Source organism: Alosa sapidissima, chromosome 22 (genome assembly GCF_018492685.1).
Source record: "Alosa sapidissima isolate fAloSap1 chromosome 22, fAloSap1.pri, whole genome shotgun sequence".
Lineage (NCBI taxonomy): Eukaryota > Metazoa > Chordata > Actinopteri > Clupeiformes > Clupeidae > Alosa > Alosa sapidissima.
The window spans coordinates 12641523-12661865 of NC_055978.1; the positions used below are offsets into that span (position 1 = coordinate 12641523).

At 44.6% G+C, this 20343-nt stretch overlaps 1 protein-coding gene across 10 annotated transcripts in view; it reads left to right on the forward strand.

Annotated features, from left to right (window-relative positions):
• LOC121697014 (sodium- and chloride-dependent GABA transporter 2-like) overlaps positions 1-19331 on the forward strand; it is a 36706-nt gene extending 17375 nt beyond the window's left edge. For 3 of the 10 annotated variants that reach the window (XM_042078255.1, XM_042078256.1, XM_042078257.1), the window contains 14 exons: positions 1565-1814; positions 1930-2064; positions 2604-2744; positions 3170-3257; positions 3707-3839; positions 4279-4413; positions 5263-5366; positions 6927-7051; positions 7527-7639; positions 10145-10282; positions 13167-13269; positions 16941-17041; positions 17694-17864; positions 18677-19331. In XM_042078255.1, coding sequence (XP_041934189.1) covers positions 1610-1814; positions 1930-2064; positions 2604-2744; positions 3170-3257; positions 3707-3839; positions 4279-4413; positions 5263-5366; positions 6927-7051; positions 7527-7639; positions 10145-10282; positions 13167-13269; positions 16941-17041; positions 17694-17864; positions 18677-18811 — 1827 coding nt within the window. In that variant the 5' untranslated portion in view covers positions 1565-1609 and the 3' untranslated portion in view covers positions 18812-19331. Of the gene's footprint in view, positions 1-489; positions 664-1135; positions 1220-1239; positions 1368-1418; positions 1465-1551; positions 1815-1929; positions 2065-2603; positions 2745-3169; positions 3258-3706; positions 3840-4278; positions 4414-5262; positions 5367-6926; positions 7052-7526; positions 7640-10144; positions 10283-13166; positions 13270-16940; positions 17042-17693; positions 17865-18676 lie in introns of those variants that run through there. The other 7 variants (XM_042078247.1, XM_042078248.1, XM_042078249.1 and 4 more) reach the window with 7 other exon arrangements.
• Positions 19332-20343: the final 1012 nt, after the last annotated feature.

Sequence of the window (20343 nt, forward strand, 5' to 3'; positions counted from 1 at the left end):
CACGCGAGCAATATGTTTTTGTTGTTATGTAACAGGGTGTGAATAGCCCAGTTGTGTGGCCAAGGCTATTCGTACCAATGGTACGAATAGACACTCCGAAAAGGGGAAAAAAATGAAAAGCTGGAAAAATCTTTTAACAGGGAAAAGCAAGTTCTGAGAGGTAAGTTTTGAGGGCCTGTTTGAAGGATAGTAGGGATGTGGTCAAGGAGGGCACTCTACAGGGGGGAGGCAGCAGCTAGGTCCCCAGTTCTGAAACCCCAGGAATGAATAAATGAAGGATCAATTAGATAGATAGATAGATAGATAGAGATAGATATAGATATATACTTTATTCATCCCGAGGGAAATGTGCACATCTACACATTTCTTCAGTAGTACCACTAATGGTAGTTCTTCAAGAGAAAAGTGATCCGAACATTCTTTACAGGGATGGAGAGATATCTGTTGTGAAACTCAACGCATGCGCAATGTTTGGTTCAGTCATTAACGTGTTTATACCAGAAACGACCCACGAAGGGGAATACATTTTACATTTTAAGGAAATTTAATTCATGAAACTATCAAATTCACCACGGAGACTACTATGCATTGTATGTTGGCGGGGGCAATAACAATAACAATGTGAACACGGATACCACGAGGCACCGGCAAAAACATTAGTAGGTAACGGAATTAATAGTTAAGTTCATGTTCATGTATATTTTCAGGTGCGTGCATGCCATTTCTAATCGCAACCTATATCACTTCTCCGTCTTTATATGGCATTTCATTTTTTAACACAGTTGACGGACTGAATAAGAACAACCTGCTGGATGAAAGACATTCTCCTCTTCACCAGTCAAACGCGGTGTCCTTCGTGTTATAACCAACTGTAATCGTTACACAAGCCTTCTGGCTACCCATCCCCTTACGCGCATCAGGGGTCCATTTCGTAAAAGGTGCGCTGCATAGGAACTCTGGCTATTGCCTACTCCTTGGCGCATGTTTGTTCATTGGTGTTCCCCATGTATTCCGGTATGTTTTAAGTTATAGCATATTGTCATAATACATCTGTGAGAAGACATGCTCACGTTTACGTCACGAACACACTCAAATCACGTGGGGGCGGGGAATATCACATGACAGTGCTAGAGCAACTGAGAACAACTGGGAGCAGTTGTGACTGACCGGTGGCATGGGGGAAAGGATCACGTAGCCTACCCTTTGTTGTGGAGTGGTTGTAAGAACGCGTTTGGGCTATAATAACACATTTTCTTTTGCCATATTTATTCTAGATGCGTCATGGTTGTGTCCAGGGGTGATTTGCTTGTATGTTACGCTAATCTCTCCACCCTCGGGCTGCCACAAAAAAAAACTACCGTTGCCTGGTGAGCTCAGATAACACAGGCACACGCCCGACTCCTGTGTCGAAACGCACAACTAGCGGAACATGCCACTCTTAAGTAACGCACCTGCTAATTCTGTGTAGGCTATCTAGATTTCCAGTCTTGTTGGTGTGTAGGCAAGTGAATGCACATCTGAAAGCACACTCTCTCCTCTCATCTCTTTTAGGGGTGTGTGTCAGAGAGAGTGGAGTGAGTAAGAGCGTGTGCGTGTGTAAGTTACTGTGATGGCAGTGGATCAAGGTGTTGTACTCAAGAAAGACGGCGTGCCGGAAAAGCCTTTGGATGAGCGAAAGAGCTTGGACAAGACATCCCTGCTGGAGCGCGGGCAGTGGGCCAGTAAGGCCGAGTTCCTGTTGGCCGTAGCAGGGCAGATCATTGGCCTGGGCAACGTCTGGCGCTTCCCTTATCTCTGCTACAAGAATGGAGGGGGTGAGTGTGTTTGCATAGTGAATGACCATTCTCTATTTAACACAATACTCATTACAAACATGTTAATCTAAGTAGTGTGTGTGTGTGTGTGTGTATGTGTGTGTTTTGTGAACAGGAGTGTTTTTCGTGCCGTACCTGCTGTTCCTGGTACTGTGTGGGGTTCCATTGTTCCTACTGGAGACATCACTGGGTCAGTTCACCTGTCTGGGCGGAGTCAGTGCATGGAGGAGTATATGCCCTCTCTTTGGAGGTAACTCCCACACACACACTGCACCTCTTGGCAACTGGTAGGCAAGTCAAAATAGCCAATCCGAGCAACTCTTTTGCCAACGGCTCCAACGGCGCAAACAAGATGACGGAGGTCTGTCTGTACTGACGGTATTGTGCACACAGGACTACAGACGCTTATCAACAGGCCAGTCGTTAACAAAAATCTGACCGTTAGCTTGGAATGTACTGGGGTTTAAAGGAGAATTGTGCGCAGGGATGAGGTGACCCAGGTTGTGGTCAGACCTTCCCAGGGGGTAGGAGGGGGATGATTTGTATTCCTTTATAGTGATTCCATAGAATAAGTCCAATGTCTTATAGTCTCTATCGTGGCATGTGTACTATTTTGAATGACTTAAGTCCCAAATATTCTGCACTGTGTGTGTGTGTGTGTATCTGTCTGTGTGTGTGTATCTATCTGTGTGTGTGTATCTGTGTGTGTATCTGTGTCTGTCTGTCTGTCTGTCTGTGTGTGTGTTTGTATGTATGTGCGCTTGTGTGCGTGCGTGCTTGTTTCCTCAGGTCTCGGTTATGCCAGCCAGATCATGATTCTGCACGGTTGCGTATACTACATCGTCATCTTGGCCTGGGCTTTCTTCTACCTGTGCTCCAGCTTTCAGAGCGTGCTGCCTTGGTCCCACTGCAACAACACCTGGAACACAGGTAAGCCTCCCTCCTGCAACACACCTGGCAGCCATCAGGTGAACAATCCGCCGGCATTAACAGGCAGGCAGGTGTAACCAGGTGCTACTGTAAGGGCGGTCCCTGGAGAGATTTATGGGAAACATGCCAAACAGCTCTTGAACCAATACTGCCTTCAGGTAGTTGATATTTGCCCTTCCATTCTCCTGAAGCACAGTATTGTTTGCCTAACATTGTTGTAAAAAAGTATATTAGATTACAATTACAGATTGCACCTTTATTGAACACACCAATTATATGTTACACATATTGGGTGTATGACTTAGTGTAGTGCCATTGTGTAGTTATACTGTAAGTTTTGCTTGTGAGAAAGTGATGATTCATGTTATGTCACATGACTGATAATGCAGTGATTTAGATGATTGAATGTTTTTTTTATGTAACAGCGGCATGTGTGGAATTTGATAGACAGAACATCACAGGCAATGGGAGTTTGGTGGAAAACGCCACATCTCCAGTCATGGAGTTTTGGGAGTAAGTGTGTATCTCTCTCTCTCTCTCTCTCACGCGCTCTCTTTCTCTTTCTTTCTCTTTGTCTCTCTTTCTCTCTGTCTATCTTTCTTTCTCTCTCTATCTCTTTCTCTCTCTATCTCTTTCTCTCTGTCTCTCTCTCTCTCTCTCTCTCTCTCTCTCTCTCTCTCTCTCTCTCTCTCTCTGTATATGTCTGTGTTTGTGGCTGTGACTGTGGGTTTTCAAGCTGGAGTGAGAAATTGAGAGTGAAAGATTGTGCTTGTATGTGAAATGTGCATGAGATCAGGATTTGCTCTGATTGTGTGCATGTGTGTGTGTGCGTGTCTGTGTGCGTGTGTGTGTGTGTGTGTGTGCGTGCGTGTGTGAATGTGCGCGCGTGTGTGCATGTGTGCGTGTCTGTCTGCGTGTCTGTGTGTGTGCGCGTGTGTGTGTGTGTGTGTGTGTGTGTGTAGGGAAGAGGTGCTGAAGCTCTCCCCCGGCCCTGATCAGCTGGGTTCAGTTAACTGGCGTCTGGCTCTCTGTCTGCTGATAGTCTGGGTTGTCTGCTACTTCTGTGTGTGGAAAGGTGTCAAATCCACAGGCAAGGTGAGTACACACACACACACACACACACACACACACACACACACACACACACACACACACACACACCGTCTTCCATAAGTACTGTATAAATACCCCTACTTGCTTGAGTACACACACACACACACACACACACACACACACACACACAATGCTCACAAACCTGAAACTCAGTCTAACATGCGGAACATTATCAGACTCTCTTACACTAAGCCTCCATGCTGACTAAATGCTTGACTAATCATGTTAGATCAATTAGAGACAGAAATAGCCTCCAAAGCAGTTCAAACATGTGCCAAACAGAGGCCTTTTCATAGTCTCATGGGGCAGCAGCCTTATTCAGCCCTGTCACCTCATATTCGTCATCTCAAGTGTTTTGTGTGGGTGTGCGTGTGTGTGTGTGTGTGTGTGTGTGTGTGTGTGTGTGTTTGGGTGCCTTCAGGTGGTGTATCTGACTGCTACGTTCCCGTATGTGATGCTGTTTATCCTGCTGGCCCGTGGGGTCACTCTCCCTGGGGCCTCGACCGGAATCATCTACTACCTCAAACCCAATCACACGCGGCTTGCTGACCCCCAGGTAACCTTGAGCTTATTTCATACTCTCTCTCTCACACACACACACACACACACACACACACATATACATACACACACACACACACAAGCACACACACAAGCACACACATGGGGCAGCCATGGCCTACTGGTTAGCGCTTCGGACTTGTAACCGGAGGGTTGCCGGTTCGAACCCCGACCAGTAGGAACGGCTGAAGTGCCCTTGAGCAAGGCACCTAACCCCTCACTGCTCCCAGAGCGGCGCTGTTGTTGCAGGCAGCTCACTGCGCCGGGATTAGTGTGTGCTTTACCTCACTGTGTGTTCACTGTGTGCTGTGTGTGTTTCACTAATTCACGGAATGGGATAAATGCAGAGACCAAATTTCCCTCACGGGATCAAAAGAGTATATATACTTATACACACACACACACACACACACATATGCCAGTGTTGGCTTTTTCCTCCTTGTGGTCATTGTGAGATTAAGATGAATTGCCAGTAAATTATTTCGTGCAACTTTTTTTCATCATGAGGGGCAATAAAGGTGAAGGCAAATGTACACAAACACACACACACACACACACACACACACACACACAAAGACATATACATATCTGACAGAATTCTATTAAATATCCTAGCTCCCAAAGTAGCTCTGTGCACTACAACCCAGATTTACCGTGTGCGTGTGTAATATGGATCTGTGTATATGTGATGTGAATAGTGAGTGTGTTTATGGCTGTGTTATATGAGTCAGTGTTTGTATGGTGTGTGTGTGTGTGTGTGTGTGTGTATGTATGTGTGTGTGTGTGTGTGTGTGTGTGTGTGTGTGTGTGTGTGTAACATATGCCTGTGTACGGGTGCGTGTAGGTCTGGATGGATGCTGGAACTCAGATATTCTTTTCCTATGGCATCTGCCTGGGCAGCCTCACTGCGCTGGGTAGTTACAACAGATACAACAATGACTGCTACAAGTAAGAGTTGTCTTCCACACAGTGGTCTACTGTTCATCTCTCTCTCTCTCTCTCTCTCTCTCTCTCTCTCTCTCTCTCTCTCTCTCTCTCTCTCTCTCTCTGTCATGTACTCACACTAAGTATGCTGAAAGCTCTGACCGCATGCTTAAAGGAAAGAGCACACACTTAACAATAAAGATTGTTACAACAGTTTCATTCTAAAAAAAACAAACCATTCCTTAAACAACAAAGTGTGTCTGAACTATGCATTGGATCTCATTTGGAACTGAATGCTTTGCAGCCTTTGCGAACATCTCTCTAGAGACTTTTAAACTCTTTCCAGCCCACAAAAAGCTCTTTTTGACCCACCATGCACCACGTGGCCTCATTCCTGCTGTATAAATTATGCCGCTAAACGAAGGCAAATTAATTAGTCCGGGAGGCACAGCTGGCATCCAAGTTAATGGCTTTTGGTATTAATCGTGAGCATTTTTGCTTGATACAAACGTTTGGTTTTGACAGGACTCCATAGTTCGCCTCAGCCGGCAAATCCATGGAATGGCTCCAGACATTACTGTGCCTGCCCTGCACACACACACACACACACACACACACACACTACTGCTTACATTTCTGGGATAATTTTGTAGCTTGAAGAAACTGCGTCAGTTTTTGGACCAAAGAATGTCAGGAATGGGAGCAGAGCCCAAACGCACCACATGTGCCACCTGTGAACAGGCTAATGCAGAAAAGCTCTCTCCCCAAAGGCGGGTTAGAGACCCCCCCCCCTACCCCCCACCCTCCACCCCTACTAGTCCGAGAGTGACCTTTATAGGTCACCTTTATAGATTGGGACAGGGAGCGAGAGTGAACCTTGTTTCCCTTGACTACATTTGTCTCTGAGTAAAAAGTGGCATTTATTTTGTTTAACTTTTTAACAATTTGGGGGCAGCCGTGGCCTACTGGATAGCGCTTCGGACTTGTAACCGGAGGGTTGCCAGTTCGAACCCCGACCAGTAGGCACGGCTGAAGTGCCCTTGAGCAAGACACCTAACCCCTCACTGCTCCCCGAGCGCCGCTGTTGTAGCAGGCAGCTCACTGCACCGGGATTAGTGTGTGTGCTTCACCTCACTGTGTTTTCACTGTGTGCTGAGTGTGTTTCACTAATTCACGGATTGGGATATGCCCCATGAGACTATGAAAAGGCCTCTGTTTGGCACATGTTTGAACTGCTTTGGAGGCAGAGACCAAATTTCCCTCACGGGATCAAAAGAGTATATATACTTACTTACTTACTATATATACTATACAGTTTGTTACATGTCACATTCCAAACTCCAGTGTTATTATCTAACATATTATTTTAAAGGACTAGAAAGGTTGCAGCATAGTTCCAGCATAAGTCTTGGTGTTATCAAGCTTATCTGCTGTCATAACTGCTGTTGATTCATGCTTGCCCATGCCTGTTTGTCCTGTGATTGATCATGGTTCCCTAATTGTGTCGTCACACTCACCTACGTTGTTCAGTCGTGGATTCTGGTTGGCTGATGAGTGTCGGTTGATTCTGATTGGTTTTGGCAGAGATTGCTTCCTGTTGTGTCTGCTGAACAGTGCCACCAGCTTCCTGGCTGGCTTCGCCATCTTCTCCGTGCTGGGGTTCATGGCAGAGGAGCAGGGCGTCCGCATGGATCAGGTGGCCCAGTCAGGTAGGAATGAGAATGGATATTTGAAGAAAGAGGATGGAAGGATGGATGGATGGATGGATGGATGAACGAACAAATGGATGGATAGATAGATTGAGGTCTGCAGATGGATGCATTTGTATTGGAGGAGGAGGCGTGTGGTGTGGTGGCATTTCATACGATTACACAGGCATACACTGTGTTTGGAACATCAATTCTTTCCTGATGGTAATTGGTAAAGTGACCCACTAATGAGAAATGCAGAACATTAAACCACATATTGGAATATTGGACATAATGCAAAACATTAAACCACATATTGGAATATTGGACATAATGCAGAATATTAAACCACATAATGTTCTATTCCACTTTCTCTCAATCCCCACATAGTGAAAGTTAATAACTATAGACATCTTATGAGCAGTCTAGTATTTAGCATGAGGTGAAGTTGGTAAGTTTTGTGCACTGATTGTGTGTGTGTGTGTATGTGCATTAGGACCGGGACTGGCATTTATAGCATTTCCGCGGGCCGTTGCTATGATGCCAGTACCTCAGCTGTGGGCTGTCTGCTTCTTCCTGATGATCATCATGCTGGGACTAGACACACAGGTACTCACAAAGCACACACACACATAAATACACAGTGATGGGCAAGCTACTTGATATGTATAGTGAGCTAAGCTACCAGCTACTCTACAATAAATTCAGCTTCACTACACAGAAGCTACCACCCATAGAAATGTAGCAAGCTAACTTACTAACTGTCAAAAGTAGTTTGATAGGCTACATTAGTAGCTACTTTCAGTTAATCAAACTACATGCCAAGTCAATGTAATTTTAGTGATCAACACAACTGTCATTTTTCAAAATGGGGGGGAATTCCCCCCTTAGGTTATTCATGTAGGGGGGATTTACACAATTTGGTGGGGGGGAGGGGGGGGGGGGGGTCAATTCTGATACCAAGTCAAGAATTGCGATTTCGATACTTCTTCGATACTTTTTTTAAAAAGTGTTTGATTTTGGTGCCCCCACCACCCTGACGCCATCAGTAATATATAGTGTAGTGGGATCATTCACAACAGTGGACATCCTAGATTCTGCTTGACTCTCTCCACACACACACAAACACACACTGAAAATGATGGCTTATGTGATATGTTTCTATTTCATATATTTTTAAATTCATATAGAGTGTATTTAGTTAATGTATTTTTTAATGTATAGCATTTTACTAGTAATTACTAGTAGCTAAACATATTTAGTAATATGAATGCTTCATTTTGACATTTAACCTATAACACTTTATTTAACCTATAACATCTTTAATGTGGTGTGTAGGTCTAATTGAGTGCACATTGGTGATGAGTAGGTGTAATTGAGTGCCTGTCACTTTAAGAAAATACGTGAGAGTAATTAGCCTCCCTTCAGCCTGACGGTTTTAGGCTAGTCGCTAGTGAATAAAAGTTGTGCATAGTGCATAAGGATATGTGGATGCAAATCATGATGTTTTCTATGTCATTAGATACAATAAATGTTAAAAAAACGAACAAGTCGAAGACAGTCTTTCTGGGATCAAGTGTTTGACGTGACCTGAGCTAGCAGGATAGTTACCAAGGAGCTCTTTCCAGATGTAAAAGTTTGCCATGGTTGCGCAGCCTATTTGCGTAAGCGCAAAGTGGTTCTCTCTCTCTCTCTCGCTCGCTCTCTCTCTCTCTCTCTCTCTCTCTCGCTCTCTCTCTCTCTCTCTCTCTCTCTCTCTCTCTCTCGCTCTCTCTCTCTCTCTCTCTCTGTGTGTCTGCGTCTGCATGAGGCTATGTTCAATTCAACTCGGTAGTTGATCCGTCCGGTCAATAGCACCGCATTCACGCCACTTCATGATTATATTAACGTCATCAGAGGCTGTAAAAGTGTATGCGGGAATTTCTCGCATTATGATGGCTAGAGTTGCGGGACTTGAACAAATTATGCGCAATACCCGCAATCCCGCAGTGAAATTTAAGCCCTGTAAAGGCTAAAATATGATTTATTAATTGAACAATAGCCCAAATACACAAAAAATAAATACAAATCAGAGCACATATAGCTCTAGTTACGCAAGAATGCCTTTTGAAATTGTAAATAAAATAAATAAAGTAAATAAAGTAAGAAAATGTTTTTGCTTGTCTCGACTAAAGTGACGTAGGCCTGCTTTTGAAGGTATGGCCACGGTGTAACATGTTCATGCTTATCAACGGATCTTGGGCTCTCTGCCATTCTGTCTTTTCCCTCCAGTGTCTGTGTGTGTGTGTGTGTGTGTGTGTCGATTACTGTCTATGGTGTGTCGTCACCGTGAACATTAGTCTGTAGGCCTACGCATGCGCTTGTACCCAGCGTGTTGTCGTCGACACAGAAACATACTGTTTTCCTAATTTATGTGTTTGATGGCTGTAGGGAAACTCTGTTATGCATGAAATGTCCAGGAGAAATTAGCTTTCGAGGACGCTACTGTGCTACTTGTTCAATAAAGGAGCTTAGCTACTGAAAAGTTACTTGGTTTTGTAAATAGCGACGTTACTGCCAAGCTACTGACAAATGTAGTTAAGCTAGTACTGCCCATCACTGTAAATATATAACCTATATACCATACATACATTCACTACACAAACCCACAGTACACACACACACACACACACACACACACACACACACACAGATACTCACAAAACACACACACACACACACACATACATACATACATAACCTAAACCTACATACATACACATACACACTAACACACACAGATATGCACATCATACAAAACACACTCAAACATACCTCATTGGCCACACACCCACTAGCCTGCCTGTTTCTAGCTCACTTTTTGTTGTTGTAAACCTAAAATGCACGGATAGTGGTACAAATTGAAATTGCTTAGCTCTTTTTCCCCCCCCATCACCTGATTTTGGCTGCGCTCACTCTCACTCTCTCACTCAATATTAAAACAAAGCCTTGCTTTTGTGTGCTGGCCATTTTATCAGTTAATTGCTAGCAATGCAGGCTTTGCCATTGTGTCCAATTGATGTTTTTGCCTGCGTTTTAATAGTCTGCATTTTGTTTTGTGTGTGTGCGTGTTAGTTTGTGAGTCTGGAGGCGCTGATGACGTCGGTGTCAGACCTGTACCCCACGGTGGTGCGTCGGGGCCACCGCCGTGAGCTGTTGCTGCTCGTCATCTGCGTGATCTGCTTCCTGGTCGGCCTGATGATGGTCACGCCGGTAATGCAGCATCCCCTCTCTCCACTCTCCCACCTCTCTTGACCCCACTGACCCTCACACTCAAATCAGCCTCTCCTCTCCTCCTTCACTCTCTCTCTTCTCTCCTCTCCTCCTTCACTCTCTCTCTCTTCTCTCCTCCTTTAAACGTCCCACATACTCGACGCACCCGACCAGTAGCGCGACAATGTGACGTCACAGAAGCGCCGTAACCATTTATACTCGCGCGTGGTGGTCGCAACACTAGTTGCAATATTCTCCTGAACAGAGGTGTCGCTGTTGTGAAAAGACTAACATTAACTACTTACACAGCAGAAGAAGCTGCAGTAAGAAACACCAGTAGCTAGCCTCTGTGATGGTACTTCAGACTTTGGTTGCTACTATTCACAACTACCATCATCATTATCATGTAGTTTCCAAGGTGTGTGCACAGGTAGATAGATAGATAGATAGATGGATATATAGATAGGTACTTTAGTCATCCCGAGGGAAATTTTAATAATTTAAACAGTTTAGTTAGCTAGCTAGCTAGCTAGCAGCTGGCTGAGTTTGTGTAATTTCCTGAAGTGGAAAGAGATTTTGTTCAGGCCTTAATAGATATCCTTTGTTTGAAAATAAGTCGTTTCTATTCTTTCCTCTTAATTCCATGTGTTGCAACTCTCACTGGTAACTTTGTTAACTTATCCAGCAAACTATTAAAAATTCACGACTGTAACAAAACACTGCAACTCGCTTGCCCTCGAACTAGTCCATCTTCCTGTTTCCGCCTTGTCGCGCTCGTCTGAAAAAAAATGAGTGGTGCGCTACCTCGCGCTACACGGCCAAAACCCTGGCGCGCCAGAGAGATCTACATCATTTTGACGTCACATTGTCGCGCTACCGGTCGGGTGCGTCAGGTATGTAGAAGCCTTTACTCTCTCTCCTGTCCATTCCTCCTTCACTCTCCCCTGTCTTCTCCTCCTTCACTCTCTCTCCTCTCCTCTCTTCTTTCACTCTCCTCTACTCTCCTCCTTCACGGTCACTCCTGTCCTCTCTTTCACTCTCTCTCTCCTCTCCTCCTCCGCTCTCTCCTGTCCTCTTCTCCTCTACTCTCTCTCCTGTCCTCTTCTCCTCTACTCTCTCTCCTGTCCTCTCCTCCATCACTCTCTCTCCTGTCCTCTTCTCCTCCACTCTCTTCCTCCTCTGTTCTTCCACTCTCTCTCCTGTCCTCTTCTCCTCCACTCTCTCTCCTGTCCTCTTCTCCTCCAACTCTCACTCCTCTCCTTTTTCCTTCATGTTTCTTTGTCTCCTGCCACTTCCCCAGGCTGTCCCAATGTCACAGTTCAAAGGGCATGAGGGTTTAAATACACACTTACCGAGCCCACATCAGTGCGGACTTCACCAAAGGAAATTACCCACAGTTTAAAGTGTTGTGACGTTTACCACAGAGACCATAGGGAAATCCAAAAAAAATAACAAAGGTAAACAACTGCACGACACATGGCCAGCTTGTAAAACAAGAGTTTGAAAAAATGTGGAATCAGGTGGCCATCTCCTGTGCCTTGGCCGTGTGAAAAGCAACAAACTTAAAATGAAAATTCCCAAACCGGAAAGTGTCAGCAACATCTTTGTTATGAAACGTCACCAAGGAAACCTCATGAAGTGCTATCACAAACCCATTTATACCTATCTGAGCCCATTTGGCCTCACACACTCACTCCACACACACCTGAGATCAATTAACAGTAGGTGGTGAAGAGGCAGACAGACTATGCGGAGAAGTCTATTTCTCCTCTTCCCTTAAGTGAAGCATTGAACAGTTCAATGGCCCTGGGGATGAATGACTTCTTCAGTTGGAGACTTCGCTCACTGCCTTGCACAACAGACAGACTCTGTGGGATCACCCCTGGGGATCAATAAAGTATCTATCTATCTATCTATCTATCTATCTATCTATCTATCTATCTATCTATCTATTAAGTCTGTAAGTCTTTAGTCCTTAGTGCTCAGGGCTCACGTTGGCATTGAGTCTGTTTCTTGTCTTTCCCTATCTTCCTTCTCTCTGCATCTCTGAGACACTACCCGTTGCCTGCCTCTCTCTCTCTCTCCCTCTTTCTCTCCCTCCCTCTTTCTATCACACACACATAGTCAGTCACAAGACACACTGGCTGATAACTTATACAACAAATCTTTCTCTCTCTGGGTCTCTCTCTCTTTCTCTTTCACTCTCTCTTTCTCTCCACCCTTTGTGTGTTGACATCACCCGTCCTTTGCCTCTGAAGCTGATGTTGGCCCCAGTGCAGCAGATATGTAGTAAATGAGTGATCATAGCTATAGTAAGTCACAAGACACACACACAGGCTGGTAGCTGATAACTTATGGAACAAATCTCTCCCTTTTTCACTTCACTCTGTGTGTGGTGACATCACCCGTCCTTTGCCTCTAAGCTGATGTTGGCCCCAGAGTGCAGCATATAGATATATGAACTCCAGTGTGAGTCGTCTAGGCCTATGCTGCTGAGTCAGCCGTTCTTTGAGTAATATATAAACATGAAGAACAGGAGGAGTTAGTTATGATCAAAGGTATCTTAGCGTGTGTTATCAGCTGCCATCTGGTCCCACTGACCCTCTTTCCATTTCTCTCTCATCTAGTTTTCCCACTCATCTAGTTTTCCCATTACACTGCTTTAATGTTTTTTTTATACTGGAGAGTTTCTTCTCCATGTCTTTAATTTAATCAAATAACTCTTTCTCTCGCTTTAACCCCCCCTTTCTCTCTCCCCCTCTTGCTCTCTCTCTCCCTTTATCTCTCTTTTTCTATTTCTCTCTCTTTCTTTCTCTCTCCCTGTCTCTCCCTCTCTCCATCTTACTCTCTCCCTTTATATTTCTCTCTCTCTCTCTCTCTTTAGGGAGGGCTGTATGTTTTCCAGATCTACGATCACTTCTCCTGCAGTGGAGCCAGCCTGCTGTTACTGTCCATCTTCCAGTCTGTGGCCGTGGGATGGGTCTACGGTAGGGGCCCCCACCTCCCAGTTCTTCACTGTAGAACCACACATGCTGCAGTCACATCAACGTTGCACTTACAGTCTAACCAAACACACCCATCACTCAATCACAGAACATACAGTATGACATCTAAGCTGTTTGTTCTTACAGTCTGTATTTGTTCACAATTCATTCGTTCATAATACATTGCTTTTCTATGATGCTTACAGTAGGCTTGCAGCACAGGCAACATAATGAAAATATTTACAGTATATTGAATCATGGCACGTTTTGATGATAAGGAATGTCAGTGTTTCCCCTAGAATTTTTTCCAGCAGCGGTGTTATTACTTGGCGGGGGGGGGGGGGGGGGTTGTTGCGCATTTTTTTTTTTTTTTTTTTTTTTATATCATACCTTCGTGTTTCTTTTGTGGACATTTTCAGCTTTCTTTTACATTATTGGTTAAAAATGATAGAAGAAAAATGAAATGGCACAACCCGGAAAAAGATTATTTACAATTTATTTAAATTTGTCTTAATGGCAAAGGCCACACCCAATCTGCGAGCACTTAATTTTTCTGGGCTTTTCAAAGAACATCTCTAAGGCTCTTTGGTAATTGAATTGAATTGTGGGGGGGGCATTAATGCTGACACGCATGCACGTAGCCAGATGCTCTCCTTGTAGTCTATTTCTCAGTCCCAAAACAACAAACCCACGTATAAAAAAGTAAATACTCACTTTTCTTCTACATCACTCCCACAGTTACCATACAACTCACTCACAATTAACTCGAAAAAGACCTAGGCTACTTGATTGAAGTGCAACCGTTCGTCTCACCGTCAAGAGAACGCTGAAGTTATGAGAACACGTCTTTCTGATAAGAGAATGTAGGCTCCTATATGTCTAATGCCGTAAACGTAGAAAAGGTCTGTTTGTGATAGCCTATTATAGCTAAGTGGACAGAATTTAGGCTATACGTATATGCCAACATATGCTCATATTTCCTTTAACTATCAGACAGTTTAAACAGGCCTAGACTGTGTTCGCCTAGCTTTCCCATGCAAACATTACATATAGCCCTACGCTAACGTTACAAGTCTAGGCTACAATTAACGTTAAGACCATACACCTTGTAGCACATTGGTTTACTCTATTGCATTACTTACGTTTTAATAATTTGTCGTTGAATGTTGATGGAGGCTCATCTTTGGGAAATCAGCTCTCTGGATAAAATTGTCAGCCGGAGCAAGAGTTCTCAGAGTTGACGACACGAGGGTAAATCCAATCAGCAGAAAGAACCGCATCACAACAGTAGGCTAAATCGCAACAAACTTTTTTCCCCCCATGTTAAATTCATTTCGGTAATCATGAATTGGTTTCTTTTATTTGATGTAGGCTAGGAGAGGAGGATGCATGTTTCACATTAGTGTCAATGTGTCAAAGCAGGCTTTGGATCAGAGGAATTGCTCAAGCTTAACATATGGCATAGGCTACAAGCGAATTCACGTCATACAAACAGCTTCGTGATGAAATATAACTAATATCATTTTTTATTGTCACCAGGCCTATAAGTAGGCTATTTATTGTGTAACCTACAAGTGAACGATGACACCATAGGCTACACTGTGGCGGAGCAAGACCCCATCAGTCGGATAGCTAAACAATGTAACCTGTTCAGAACGTAGGCTAGCCATATGGGCTGCAGACTTGTCTTTGGGCTTGTAATCACCTGACACATCATGCCGCATATATGTCCTGAATAATGAGAGGCTAAGTGCGGATTTGATGCACTTAACTTACTCATGACTTTCAGAAAACAATTTCGAGATGACGTTGGCCGTTGTGCTTTTACAGTGTGTTAAGTGAATCTCTTGATATTATGTTGCAGCGGCGCTGAAAATCCTGCGGCGGCGCTGCGCCGCTGTTAAATACATTGTAGGGGAAACACTGAATGTGACATCAATTCTGCTGTTGCTCCTCCCATGGGACATTTTCAATACCTCAGCCACCAACAGCTATAAAGCTGCACTTAAAAAAAAAACACGGTCTTAATAAAACCAAACAAAAAGACCACTGATCGGTCCTATCCATCACCGACCATGCAACACTGTCAAGTTGTCCTCACAAGCTCAACACCTCAGAGTGAAAAGTAATATACAATATTTTTAGCGACAGGAACTCTAGTTTAGCAAGAAGTTACAGTTTGGAACATAGGATGAGAAAATACATTTTTGCAATAGTGATTTCAGTAGTCACAAAGGGGAACTAATGCAGAGAGCACTTCATTAGAGTTTCACAAGTGGCAGCACACACAACACACACACACACCCACACACACACACACACACACACACACAGTTACATGCGCACAAACCCAGACAAACACACTCAAATGCACTCACTCTGTCTTTCCTGTCCTCTGAAACTCTGTTAACTGACTCAAACTCAGAGCTTCAACTCACAAAACAAACTGACCTGACCTCACAAGGTGCCCTTTTTTTCAATGCTGGCAAATCCCACTGCACCATGCCCACGCAACCCTCTCCTTACCACACCATATCGCACGGTAAGCTCTTAACACTGAACTACACAACCCTAACTCTACCACACACACACACACACACACACACACACACACATGCTGATAGAGACAGACCGACAGACCTGACAAGCACACTGTCAGTTATGGTGGATAAGCACGAGAAGGGCTGAGAAGCTCACCGCGCCTCTTGGAGTCTTACCTGACTGCTCACGGTTTCCTCTCGGCTCCCCGGAGTCTGTCGCTGCACTTTCTTGCTCTCTCATCACTCTGCAGGTGTTTGTTTCTGGAGAGCGGAGCTTAGGGTTGTGGGGGGGGGGGGGATCTTCTGAGGAAACACTTCAGACAGGAACGTAAGCCTCTTAGCCAGACGGCAGGCAGACCAACACACCGCTGGGGAGACGGTGTGTCTGTGTTTGTGTGTGTATGTGTGTGTTTGTCTGTATATCTTTGTGTGTGTGTGTATTTGTCCTGGGCATTCATTTTGACAACAGCAATGCTGTGCAGATTCCAGCCGACACACACAGATTCCAACACTCACACACAAACACACACACACACCCTCGTATATCTCAGTTCAGCTGAGGACACCAGCCAGAAATAATTTGCTGGCTGAGCTCGAGATGATGTTTCGGTCAAACCCACTGATACTGCGTTACGTAACTCTCGTCCCATCCCATTCTCCGTGTACGCCCAGTGTTCCTCCCCGGAGTCTGTCTTTCACTCGCCGAGTCCCACAAGCCCCAGCTGTTTCCAAGGCCCCACGGCAAGGCGGGCGCTGCGCTTCATTCAGGAGGACTAGCCAAGACGGCTAATCTCGTTTAGCCGCTCTTTATTGTTTTGGTACCATGGGGCTAGCTGTCTGTCTGTCTGGCCGAGGAGGAGATAACCGTTTGCACACTTTCACTTTACAATGGCAGCTGCTGATGTTGTTTTTATAAAAAATATTATTTTGTGGAAGCAAAACTCAAAAACGTTCCTTTTTTATTTTTCCTTTATTTTGTCGTTCTTGCAGGAATTCAAAAGTCATTGCTTTATAAGTATATCACACTGCTTTTACAAAGCCCAGTACACATTTGTCAGATCTATAAACAACAGGAAACCCTCTAAAGACTCCTCTCTCCTTCTCTTTCTTTCTCTTTCTCTTTCTCTGTTGCAGGCCCAGATCGCTTCTCTGAGAACATCAAGAGCATGATCGGTTACTCGCCCTCCCCCGCCTTCCGGCTGTGCTGGAAGTACCTCACCCCCACCGTCTGCATTGTGAGTGACCCCATGACCTCTCCACTTTGACCTTTGCACCTGTTGCAGTAGCTCATGTAGGGAAAAAGGCAAAGTCTGCATCACACACACACATAATACCCAAAGGACTGTCTCATAGATCAAAGGCCTGTCTGAACGCTAACAAAACACACGCCAACACTATGCTAAGGGAAGCATCCATCCACACTTGCCACACAAGATTATGGAACTTAGAGACTCCCAATCTCTCTCTTGCAGTAAATCACTTAATTTATACATTTCGGTCCTTACTGTAGACCTTCCTCAGCCACATAATCAAACCATATCAACCTTTGCCTCTTACAGTATGAAAGACTGCTTCTTAGATGGATAGGCCTCTGTCAGACGCACAAGTGTCTGTTTTTCTTGCACACCATTAACATTGCCATGCCCATGTTGTCATTTTAATAAGTACTTGGGTCAAATAGATCTGGAGCTTGTATGATATTTTATATATCGTTTGTCTAATGTTGTGTACTGTGTGTGTGTGTGCGTGTATGCGTGCATGCGTTTGTGTGCGTGTATTGTTTGTCTAATATTTTGTGTGTGTGTGTGCGCGCGCGTGCGTGCGTGCATGTGTTTGTGTGCGTGTATTGTTTGTCTAATATTTTGTGTGTGCGTGTGTGTGGCTCAGGGAACATTTATGTTCTCTCTGGTGCGCTGGGCCCCGCTGGATCTGGGCAAAGGCGTGGTGGCCCCTACGTGGGCCTCGGGACTGGGCTGGCTCCTAACGCTGTCCTCAGTGTCCATGCTGCCACTCTGGGCACTCTATGCTCTTATCAACACACCAGGCAGCTTAAAACAGGTCAGTTAGTCTCTCTCTCTCTCTCTCTCTCTCTCTCTCTCTCTCTCTCTCTCTCTCTCTCTCTCTCTCTATTTCTTTCTCTTTCACTCTAGTCCTTGTCTCTCTCTTTCTCTTTCACTCTAGTCCTTCTCTCTCTCTTTCTCTTTCACTCTAGTCATTGTCTCTCTCTCTCTCTCCCTCTCTCAAATTCAAAAGGTGCTTTATTGGCATGACAAATAGTTGGACATGTGTTATTACCAAAGCAGTTGTTACATAAATGTTATGGGACAAATGTATGCATAAGCAAACGGATATAAACAATTACATACAAGGTATATACAAGGGGTCTCACTCTGTCTCTCATTCTCACAGATCACTCTGTCTCACCAGTTGTTACAATATCATGTTATCATTTCGTACGTGTGTTTGTGTATGCCTGTGTAGTGCGACCATGGTGAAATATTGGATGGTAGAATTTGGAGCAGTTACAGCATGAATGGCATTTAACATTTCTAAACCAAGCTCAATTTTGTGCTTGAAAGCCATGTTGTGAAAGTGGAATGGCAGAGATATGTAGAGGTCAAGCTTAGATCTGAGAGAAAAGACTGGTAAACGTAGCCTTGCCAGCACTGACATTTGACATGCTTGGTTGACGGCTATTTCAAAGAGGTGTCTCCAGACAACTTTCACCATGTAATTCCCTTCTGGCCCTGCAAGACTTATGCCCCCGTGTTTGTGTGTGTGTGTCTGAGTGCTAATTTTATGCCCGTGTGTGTGTGTGTCTGAGTGCTAATTTGAACGTTTTGTGTGTGTTCATCTTTTGTCTCGTGCAGCGCCTGTGCCTTCTGTGTCAGCCGGCTGCCGACTCCCCCCTGGCCCACAAGCAGCTCGGCAACGGCTGCGACCTGACTCTGGACCCCAGTACATACCCGACGTCCGAGAAGCTTCTCATGGGCGGCGTCATCTAGAGTAGCCCTCTCGGCTGGAAACTGGACTGTGTGTGTGTGTATGTATGTGCGTGTGTGTGTTTATGTGTGTGACTGTCATTGGTGCTAAAGGGTGTCACCAAAAAAGTTTATGGTAGTTACCTGAGAGTGAGCGGAGTGTGTGTGTGTGTGTGCGTGCTGTTGATAGGATATAGTTACTCTAATAGCGGGAAAAAAAATTAGTAAACAAGTAGTTTATTTTTGTGAGCACAAATGCGTAATTTAGTTGCATTACATATATTCCTGAAACAAACAACCCAAAAAAAAACAGAAAAACAAAACAATATTCTGAAATCATGGTGAAAAGGTACTAATTATGTTGGAGATATCCAGTTTACTGAAACGACTCCACTCCAGAAATCTTACAGTCTCACCACTAGCTTGAGATTTCCCCACCAAAAAAGAAACACTTTTTGCGTTTTTGTGTTCCATTGTAACTGTTGAGGGGAGGGTTTTTTTTTGTACTCATTGCACAATAAAAAATGTCATTATACTCTTTAAATCCAGCTTTAAGATGTCTTGAATATAAGAAACAGTGTGTGTGTTTGTGCGTGTGGGTGTGTGGGCATGTGCCGATGAGTGAAATCACAAAGACAGATTCGGTCACCTAGCCAAAGACAAAATGCTGCGAGAGATTGGTTTAAAAACGATATTTTATTTCATGTATTGCTCCAATATCTGCCATATGTTTGACAGCAGTATCTGTAGGGAGGAGAAACAAGGCATAGACCGTGAGGAGGCGGCAGGGGGCGGTTAAATAAATGGATCTGCACAGAGAATGAGGCAGGGGAAGCCTGAGCAACCCTCTGGTTATGTAAATGCCACCAGTATCAATTGGTGCCATTGGATACTGTTTTTGTGTGTGTGTGCGCATGCATGACTTGCGCTGCCTGCGTATGAAAATGAGTTGTTTGTGTGCACGTGTCTGTACACGCATGTCCATATGCACGTTTACTCTGATGTGAGTCTATTCCTATGTGTGTGTGTGTGTGTGTGTGAGTGTGCATGTGTGTCCTATATTTGGAATTTGTGACGTGCTGGTGTAAGCGTGTTTTGTATCTGCACATTGAGATGAGAGGCTGGCGGCGGGGGGGGGGGGGGGGGGGGGGGGGGGCACGCCATACTCTGGCATGAGGAGCCATTTCAGATGATCAGGATTATACGTGATCCTCTAAAACGTGTGTGTATGTGTCTGAAAACTACTATGAAAGCACACGTTGGACAAAGTGTGCCAAAACATGCCTGTACTCTGTGTGTGTGTGTGTGTGTGTGTAAGCATGCTGTATATCAGTTTGCTCCTTTTTGCATTCCTCCCCTCTTTTTCTCTGCATTCTCTCCTCCTTTTCTCTGAATTCTCTCTTTCCCACATGCATTGCATAGCCTCCTCCTGAACTGTTGTTTTGGTTTAGAGGAATCTTACACCTTCCTGTTTGACTATTGACAACCTTGTAGTGCATGTAAGGCATTTTAAGCTCAAATGTCCTGTGCCGCCTCTGTTTTTTTCTTTTCCATCT